The sequence below is a fragment of the Botrytis cinerea genome, chromosome 9 (genome assembly GCF_000143535.2).
Source record: "Botrytis cinerea B05.10 chromosome 9, complete sequence".
NCBI classification, from domain to species: domain Eukaryota; kingdom Fungi; phylum Ascomycota; class Leotiomycetes; order Helotiales; family Sclerotiniaceae; genus Botrytis; species Botrytis cinerea.
Window position 1 is genome coordinate 1591489 of NC_037318.1, and position 10492 is coordinate 1601980.

The following is a 10492-nucleotide window of genomic DNA, read 5'->3' on the forward strand; positions in this document are numbered from 1 at the left end:
AAATAAACAAATAAATAAATAAGCACTTGAATATAACATAGTTAATATAATATAAATTTCCATTCTTTTGTCACCTCTCTCTATAACACTATCATACCATCATCATCCATCCATCCCTTCTCATCATCATCATTTATATACCAAAACCCAGATTCCAACAAAAACAACCACCACCACCACCACCACCACCACCTCGGGAACGGATTATCGTCGATACGATTATCTCTCTATCTCTCTATCTATCCATTATCCATTATCGATTATCGATGATGATCTGATCTGATCTGATCCGATAGCGATAAAAGATATCTATCCATCCTCAGCCATCTCCATGATCAGACCCGATCCGATCTGATCTGATCTAATCCAACCCAATCCAATCCAACCCAATCCAATCCAACCCAATCCAATCCAATCCAATCCGACAGACCCTCCCTCCCTACTAATAAACCGCCATCTAACACCTAAATCAACGAGCTTCGCACGGTTTTTCCCAAGACATCACATCACATCACATCACATCACGCTAACACTAATGCTAATGCTAATACTAATACTAATACTAAAACATAAGAATAGATAGATAGAAATGAAATGCGGGAGGGAGAGAGGGAGGGAGGGAGCACCAGGACGGACGGATGGCTTGGGAAAAGTTAATGCTTAAATCACAGTTTGTTTGGGTGGATGGGATGAGATGGTATAGAGGGATTAGCTTCGAGGATTGTATTCTGCATGCTTTTTGATGATTGGATGATTGGATCATTGGCTTCGTGTGTGTGTGTGTGGAAAGTGATGGGCGGAGATGAATGTTATGCGGTTTCATTGATTTGTTATTTATTTATTTATTTATTTATTTATTCATGTAGGTACACATCGAGAGGTAAATAAACAAATGAATAAATAAATAAGGATGAAGTTAATAAGTACTTACTTACTTATTACTTGCTTACTTACATACAAGTAAGTAACTTGTAACCTATATAGACGACAATATATAAGTTATAACTATACAACCATATGATTAATAATAAATAGGAGAGAGTAATTCGCTACGAAACATTTACAAAAAATGGCATTGCTCAAGTAAAAGTAACTAACTAACTATGTGATATACCTAGTGAATGTGGATTCGAAAGGAAGTTTGCTTCGATTTATAGATAGTTAGGTAGTTAGTCATTTATTATATTCACATGATCGAATCACACACGAAGATTTCCTTTCCTCCCAGCCCCTCTCCTCTCCTCTCCTCTTCTCTTCTCTATTTGTCAGTTGTAAGGTGTAAGCAACATAACCCCTATTCCAATTTCCAATTTCCATTTCCATTTCCATTCCCATTCCCATTCCGATTTTTCTCCTCCTTCCTCTGTTCTACACTCCTGTACATCCATCTGCACCTCTCCTAATCCAATCCACCATCTCTCTCGAAACAAACAAACAAACAATCAGTCAATGATTCGCTACCCAAAGATTCCCATCCCGAAGTATTGTGGAGAGGAGATTTTCCCATCGCCTCTCCGACGCTATGCTCCTTATCCCTATCCCTATTCCAATCTCATCCCTTGCTAGTCCGGAATGACATCGCAGCGATTGACGGCGCGGGCACGCTGGGCAGACAAGGCACTGACTGACGGACTGACAAGCAAGCAAGCAAGCACGCACGCATTGGACCTGAACAAGCGGGCGGGTCTTTCTTCCCTCGGGATTTTTTCTTCTGCATCACGATTCACTATCTATGCATCTATGCATCGAACTTATTTTCTCGCGTTCGGAGCAGATTGACGCATGCGGAATAGGGTGTGTTTAATGTATTTATTGTATCCTATGGGTGGAGGACGATTAGAGATATTTGTTAGGGGGAACTAGTAAGTTTCCAGGATAGTGTGGTTCTTTTCCGTCGAGTTCGAATCCGAATTCGAATTCGAGGGTTGGGATGGGGGGTTTCTGCCTGGGGATTTGTGATTTATTTTATTTATGGTTTGTGCGAAGTGTACCTAGCCTAGGTGAATGAATGAACGGTGTACCGGCAGACAGTGTGCAATGTAATGCGAATTGAATTGATTTGTTTGTTTTGATGTGGAGATGTGGTGAATGTTGATGTTGATGTTGTTGTAAATAACAAAACACGTCGGCTCGATTGGGAAGTCAAGTAAACAAACATGTAGGTACTATACGAAGAGATGATACGAAGGGGTTTCAACCCATTTTCTTTCGTTCCGTGCGGATTTATTAATCCTGATTATGTATGGCGAGGAGAGGATAGCATGAACATAGTGTCATAGACCCTCTGTTTCCCAAGTACCATATTATTTGTGATGCGTGTTTGGAGGAGAAATTATATACGTGGCACGAGAAGAAGCGGTTGAGAGATATTGGGAGGGTTTTCTCTACAGCGTGGATGCTTGGAGGGGGGATGAATCGGAGTGGGATTAATGATTGACAGACAGACAGCCTCTTGCATGACTGACATACCTATCTTTCAGAGTTTGGGAGTTTTGATGGATCGGATGATGGCTGGTGGATGGTTTATTCTTAGAATGTTTGGGGGAGATGGATGTCTGAACAGAGTTCGAAAGGCTCACTACCTAGGTCGGGGTTGGTGAAAAAGTGTAATCGTATTGTCCAGCTGTCCAGTCAAGTGTGCATTTTGATCGAGAGGACTGTTTTTGGGCTGCAGTAGTAAAAGATTGGTCCAAGCGACTGGGTAGTAGCGGAGCAGAGTGGAACAAAGTTGAACAGTCACTGGCTGCCCAGGTGTGTGTCCCGGCGGATGGAACAAGGAAGTTTTGGTTCTAGTCAAGACTAGAAGAAGTCGATGGAGATTGATTGGTGTTGATGCAATCCATGTTTATGTGCTGCTGCTTTAATCCTTTCTCAGACTGGAATGGGAGGACTGGAAGACGTGAAGATATACCCAGGACGCGATCTGTGCTTTACGCGTTTCATTGGCCAAAGTTTGTTGATACGCAAAACAAATAAACAACACAGCAGATCGGGATGGGGGTGGATGGGGATGGATGGGGATGGATGGGGATGGACTGTGGGTATGGCTATCACCTGTGCATATATGTACTGTCTGTACTAACAACTGCAGAGAGGACGAACATGAACCTCAGCGTGAAACTGGGTACCTATGTATGCCGTACAGTCGACTTGAAACGACATGAAAAGTTGGAAGACTAGGAAGAATGTTACGCTGGAAGGTCAAACCCAATAGAATGGAGAGGAGGGGCGATGGGTGTGTCTCCTTGCTTCTTCTTTGATAGGATTTTGTAACGGTCGATATGGTGATATGTTGCACTCCGCAGATGTACAGTCGTATTGAGGTACCATGGACGGGACAGTGTACAGAGGAGAGAGATGGGATGAAAATGGGAAGAGCTGGTGGAGTTGAAGTGGTCAATGTGGATGTGAATGTGAATGTCAATGTCAATGTGAATGTCAATGTCAATGTAATAAATGTCAATGTAAATGTTTCTTCAACACAAGCAACCTTGGCTGCTGATTAGTCCGAGGTAGGCAAATACCAAGAGGAGAGGAGCAGGACGGTACAGTACCTCGCATCTATCAACTTTTGTCTTAAACGCGTCAAGGATAAGCGAAAAAACGGGTAAAAGAAGAAAAATGAAGAAAAGACGCGTTCTTGAGTAAACAATCTTTTTTTTTTTCCATGGCACGGGGGAAAGAGAATAGAACTCCGCCCCCATTTTGTTTCCCCCATCGTTCAATGTCAACCATCCATCCATCAGATAGTAATAAATCATACAGACCATTCAATACAATACAATACAATACCATACCACACCATACCATACCATACAATCCGACTACTTGGTACAATACTAATAAATCCATGATTATAATACACACACATACACACACACCCTTTTAATAATTCTTTCCACATAATTCCTCTTCACAGACCATAATTCCTTTCATATCACATCTCGAAATTAAATATTCAATATTAAACGACGGGGAACAATCCTTCCCATTTCGAGTAATATCAACCATCGTCTTCCTCTTTGTCAACATCTCCATCGCCATCGCCATCGCCATCGCCATCGCCATCGCCATCGCCATTCTCCATTCTCCATTCTCCCTCCCACTGACAACATCGTCAAGACGAAACTGGTTTTCGATTGTAAACAGACCGAGCAGCCAGAACGCGCACGACGGAACCACATTCGACATTTCGACATTTCGACACTATTCCCTAGCACCAGGAACTAGTACTAGTAATACCTATTAGGGTAGGTACTTTTGCGACAAGTCATTACCCGCCCACTCGCCCACTGCCCACTGCCCACTGCCCACTGCCCACTGATCTTAAAGTCAACCACCCAAATCCCGACAAACCAACAGAAACATCAAAACTCGGATTCAGGTCAACTCAAGTACTTGCTTACGGTTTACGCTCTACCGTCTACCGTCTACCGTCTACCGTCCACAGTCTACGTACAGTCTACAGTCGTTTCCACTGTACCTTCCATCTCGCCGCTGCTTCTTGAAAGGGGGAAAGAAAGAAGGACATTCAAATTATGACGTGAAGACTTCCTTCCTTTTCTTTTACTTCAGCAACGAAATTCGAAATTCGGAATTCGGAATATATTCATCGTCGCAACTCCCTTCTATAATATACATCCTCCTGCTTCTCGATCCCTCCCTCCCGCCGAACAACCATCCTTTTTCGAATTCACAGGAACTCTCTTCTCCCTTCTCCCACGCCACCACCGCTATCCTCTTTCTACAACATTCCTCGAATTGTTTCCATTACCTACCTGTACAGTCTACATTCCGATCGATTTCCAATAAACTCCCCATTCTGGCCCATACCTGTTGATTATTTCTTTCTCAACCTGTACTCTATTCTGTGGAGCGTTCACAAGCATTCACAAGCATTCACGGCATCCGGCAACATAAACGATCTCGGTATTGACTGGTTCATTTCATTCCAATCCTTTTCCCTCGAGAATCAACTTTGCGACAAGACGACGCGAAGCCATTTCATCTGAGAACAGAAAGAAAAAGACCGATTCATTTTCTGTAACGAATGTCGCAAGACAGATAATTTCCGAATCCAGCGCCAAAAAAGAAGATCACTCATCTTAAATTGCTAAGCCGCGACATTCCAACAAACATCATGTCGTACTCCAATAGCGGTGGAGGCACTCTCACTCTGCCATCACCCACACATGCCCACCATGTCGATGTTACCTCAGCAGTCAGATCGCTAAGACGCTCTTTATCGCGCTCGCCATCCAAGTTCCGACTGGTCACCAAATCTCCAAGTTCATCCCCCAAATCTCCACTGTCGCCATCTCCAGTGTCACCATCCAAGCGCGCATCTTCATATCCTGCGTTATTCGCAAGCACAAATACACCACATACTCCATCGCCCCTCGCTGTGCCATTTCCTCCAAGCGCAAGATTGGCACTTCGATCCTCGTCGCGAGCCAAGACTGCCCCTCCTCGACAGGGTACCCGCCTACGTACCTCCCCCAGAAGTCCGATGAAGCGGGCACTGAGCCAAACAATTGATACGGGTAACGCGACTCCAACACCGCTGGGTTATATGGGTGGACAAGAAAATTTCGGAGGCAGCAGTCCGGCGGAGAGAAAGGCCCTCGAGAAACTCCCGAGAATGCAATTGAACCTGGATGCCCATGCGCCGGCCAACCAGGCATTATTGAGATTAGGCGGTGACGGAGCTAGTGATTGTAGTGCATCCACTTCAAGTCCCCTGAAGCGCAGCGACCCTGTCATGAATCTGGAACAAGCGACCCTCGGAAGTCCAGTCGCAAAGCGCAGAAGTGTTCACGCTTCTGCCAACTTTGGTCATGATTCAAATATCTTTGAACAGCCACCAACACCACCTTCTCCAACAAAATTTGATATTCACAGCGATTTAAATCACGAATATGAATTATCAGCCACAGTTGTGGGTTCGGAAAATACCGCATCTCCCTTCACCTCCACCCCTCGACGTTCCTCCTCTTTACGCAAATCGACATTACTTCAGAGGAATGGCGAGAAGACTTCCTGGGGACGAAGACATGCTGCTCAGCTTCTGGCTGCGCAGCAATCTGCACAACAGCAGCCTTTTGCAATTGCGAATCAGGATATTGTTAGCCCCAGTAAGCAAAAGAATCGTCCAAGATTGTCATTGGATCAATTTGTTGCACCCCTGGGCCGCGATAGTCCGTTCAGCCACCAAGGTAACCTTCCAAATGCTTCGATGCATATGATTAATCAATCACAACAACCTACCCAACACCATACTCATCAACCTCACCCACTCTCACGAACCATGACGACCTCCTCTTCTAACTCGAGCATCGCCGAGGATTCACCTGTTCAGCATGTTCCCGTCAACTTTGGTGGTAGCCAAAAACCTAAGATTGATTTCTCGAAATCTTTACCAGCTGGAGCTCTCAGACCGTTCAACTTGGATGCGCCTGATGACTTCTCGACCCCCAAAAATTTCAAATCCGTCAAACCATTACCTTCGGCTTTCATGTCTACAGGTCTTATTTCAAAGGTCAACAGAAGACCCGAAGAAGTCCAGATGCTTCGTGGAAACACCAAGTCAAACGTTCCAGATACCCCATGCAAAAAGCAGAACAACATTTTCGGCACTTACCCAGCCGCAGTTCCAACTAGTGCCATCGCAAAGGCTAGACAGATCCGCCATTCATTTGGTACCCCATCTACTCCTTTCAATCCCCATGGAGTGCCAACTATCGGTACCTTTGGAAAGGGCAACGGAGTCTTCGGAAGTGGTTTCGGCCAGCCACGAGGTTTGACTAGACGAGGTAGCTTTCTGAGTATCGACGGAGATGACGCTGGATCCCCAGACTTCAAGACCGACAGCCAAATCAGCGACTTTGACTTGCCACCAACTCCAACGAAGCAAGCTTCAAGCTTCTCTCATTTTCAAAACGGTAGTCCCACAAGTCATCGCTCGATTCCCGCCTCAACATCTGCCGTGGGTGGTTTTAGCTTAGGAAAAATACCAAGATCAAGCAGTAAGTTGAACCTCTCTACCAGTCCAGGCGAGCAGGAAGAGGGAGACAGTGATACATCCATGGATATAAACGACTCTCCAACACCTGTCACTGCCGGACTGTCTTTCAGTACTTCCATTTCTGTACCATCCTTTTCCAGGTCCCGAGCATTGCGGGGCCTACAATCTCCTTCGCCGTTGATGGCTAAATCTCTTACTACTTCCTTTTTGAGTCCTTCAAGAAAGCCCGGTTTTGCTAAAATTAGTCACGTGGCTCCAGCCAGTCCATTGGAGCGTGTAGATTTCATCGAGAGATTGTCGCCTTGTACACCTCACGACAATATGTTGTTCCCCGATCCCAGCAGCCTTTCCATCTCCAACCACAGAGATGGTCAAGCGCATCTAGGTGCCAACAGCGCTCCCGTTGCTCCACCTCCAGCTACACCAACCACCGGCCGAGATTATTTCAGTAAAACTAGCACCACCCCAATTGCTAGTTTCCCACCCCGAGATGTGGATGAGTCCCTCGTATCACGATTCAACAAAATCGAGATGATCGGTACAGGAGAATTTTCTCAAGTATACAAAGTCACCCAAAGTGCGCACAAGGCTTCAACATTCATGTTTGGTGATTCGGTCGATTCCCCAATGACTGGCAGAACACCACCAACGCCTACACCAGACCGTGTCTTTGCTGTCAAGAAGTCAAAACAACCATATCAAGGTTTCAAGGATCGATCAAGGAAGCTCAAAGAAGTTGAGGTTATCAAGGCACTTGGTCAGGCTGATAATGTCATTCATTATGTCGACTTCTGGGAAGAGAAGAATTACTTGTACATTCAAACAGAGTATTGTGAAGAAGGTAGTCTTGATATATTCCTTTCCCAAAATGGTCGAAAGGGCAGAGTAGATGATTTCAGAATCTGGAAGATTTTGCTTGAGATCGGACAGGCAAGTTAAATACTTATCGAAGTTTGTCACATTCAACTAACATTGCATAGGGCCTCAAACATATTCATGACTCTGGCTTCATTCATCTTGACATTAAACCCGCCAATATCATGATCACCTTTGAGGGTGTCTTGAAGATTGGAGATTTTGGCATGGCAACTTCATGGCCTGCTTCCGATGCGATTGAAGGTGAAGGGGATCGTGAATATATTGGACCCGAGATCCTCCTTGGGCAATACGACAAACCAGCAGATGTTTTCGCTCTTGGTATGGTCATTTTCGAAATCGCTACCAACGTATACCTGCCCGACAACGGAATATCTTGGCAACGTCTAAGATCCGGTGACATGAGTGAAGCTCCAAGTCTTACTTGGAGTGAAGCTAGTAGCATGCCCCGTGATGCCAATGGTATCCCCATTGTACCTAGCGATGATTCCATGACCAGCGATGACGAACTTGAAGCCGACTTTGGTTCACCAATTGCTGCGAGCCGGAAACGATTCACTTCATCATCCAGATCGTTCGCTCACGACCCAAGTAACTTATTTGGTTCTTCTAGACGAGGTGAACTTGAACAAGCCCCAGAATTCATGAGAGATCCCCATCATGAATGTACACTTGATAAACTTGTTCGATGGATGATCTCACCACGTCCTCAAGATCGACCTTTGATTCATGAAGTGCTTGAATCGCCAGGCCTTCAATGGGTTAGCAATAGGCGTCGTGCTGGTGCCACGGTTTTTGAAGGAAACTGGGGACCAGCAGATGAAGTCTTAGATGATGCTGAGATGATGGATGTTTAAAATCTTTCAAGATTTCGCTGCGAGCATTCGCTGCTTACATTATCGCCAAGTACTCGCTCAATCCTGGATAGGACTTGACGGGATTTGGATTCACATCAGTTTAAATTTGATCATGTGTTTACGGCGTTCCCAGGATACCAACGGCGTACCAAGCGATATCTACCTCTACTTTACGACCTACTACCTCTACGATTCACGATTTGCCTTCCTAGCCTTACGACCTTTACAATTCTTGTATATATTATTCTTTGACACATGAGTTTCCCGCTCATTTTACACATTCACGAGACCCACAGCATCTAAAACATACAACATCAAAATCAAAAAAGAAAAAAGATAATATTTGGTGGGATCACTGATTAAGTTATTGAACGATTATCATGTCAAGATTATTATGAAAGGAAAAAGAAGGCGATTCTTATTTACTTTTTACTTGTCTTTTTTTTTTTGCGAGTTGATAAGCAAGCATATGGATTTGTTTACAAAGATAAATAGTATCTACTCTTGCTTGCTATAGGCTTAACCAGATTTTGGTTGCTTTGTATTAACTATATCCCTTTTCGAAGGCTTTTACTTTGTTTTTTATTTTCTTTTGTTTTCTACATGCCTAGGTGCTCAAATGTTGGTGCACATGAGGTTAGAGATGTTTTTTGTCTTTTAATAGGGGAGTTGGAGGCATTTCATGAATTCCTAATCATATGGGAGGATGGAATGGATTGATTGATTTGATGGATTGATGGATGGGGAATATCTGTGGTGTTTTTGTGCTAGTCTTCAAAGATGGGATCTGGAATGGCATGGGATGGATGGATTGGGAGGAGTTTTTCATTTGTTGATTCTTCCTTTGTTTATTGTGGTGGAGGTGAGGGTGGAAGTGGAAATGGAAGTGGGGGATGATGGTTTGGTGTATCCAGTGAGTGGATGGATGGATGGATACATGGTGTATGGTAGTGGAGAATTGTAGATATAGAGAATCCTAACCCCCAACCTCCTAAACACTTAATGTGTGGATGGATGGATGGATGGATGAGCAACTTATTTGCTGAATGAATTGCTAGTTCAAATGAGTCTTTTTTTTTTTTTTTTTTTCAAGAGTGATTCGGAGATATATTATGATTGATTGCTTGTTGCTTGTAGTTAGCTCATCTTTATGTAGTGAGTTTATTAGAACTGGACTAGACTGGGTTGGATTGGATTAATGTGAAGGGAAGGGAGGAGTAAGGGGATAGAGTGTAGAGTGTAGAGAAAGAGAAAGAGAAAGAGAAAGAGAAAGAGAAAAGAGAAAGAGAAAGAGAAAGAAAAGAGAAAAGAGAAAGAGAAAGAGAAAGAGAAAGAGAAAAGAAAAGAGAAAGAGAAAGAGAAAGAGAAAGAGAAAAGGAACAAATGATGCTTATGTGTCTTGATGGGAATTATGATACATAAGTGATTTATCCTGTACTTCTCAACTGTGTTCACATGTTACGAAACTAATGTTCGTGGAGGTGGTGGAGGCTTGCGAGGCTTTGCTACTTTATTATTTAGCATTGCTTTGTAAATTGTGGTTGGTTGGTTGGTTGGTACTGAGGATCAGAAACTCTGTGGGTTGAGGAGCGGATGGTTATGCGATAGATGGATTAGAGATCGGTTGGAAAGATTGAGAAGAGTTATTGGGTGGAGGTCTTTTGGGTCATCATTGGGTTGCACTGTTGATTGTTCGGAGATGAATAGTATTAAACGGGGGAGATGTTGTTGAAAT

The 10492-nt window shown here is 43.9% G+C and overlaps 1 protein-coding gene across 2 annotated transcripts; it reads left to right on the forward strand.

Moving 5' to 3' along the window:
* Positions 1-3669: 3669 nt before the first annotated feature.
* Bcswe1 lies at positions 3670-9819 on the forward strand. Of its 2 annotated transcripts, XM_024695160.1 has the most exons (3): positions 3670-7025; positions 7284-7954; positions 8005-9819. In XM_024695160.1, exons 1-3 carry the CDS (start codon positions 5141-5143, stop codon positions 8755-8757), a joined length of 3309 nt encoding a protein of 1102 aa, XP_024550953.1. In that variant the 5' UTR covers positions 3670-5140; the 3' UTR covers positions 8758-9819. The 2 variants fall into 2 exon arrangements, with proteins under 2 accessions (XP_024550953.1, XP_024550952.1); XM_024695159.1 differs by having other exon boundaries at positions 3670-7954.
* The last annotated feature ends 673 nt before the right edge of the window (positions 9820-10492 follow it).

Bases quoted from the DNA above. Each gene is read 5' to 3' on its own strand.
- Bcswe1 (XM_024695159.1), top strand. From the start codon at position 5,141: ATGTCGTACTCCAATAGCGGTGGAGGCACTCTCACTCTGCCATCACCC. The intron at 7,955-8,004 runs GCAAGTTAAATA...AACATTGCATAG, and splicing joins TTTTGCTTGAGATCGGACAG to GGCCTCAAACATATTCATGA.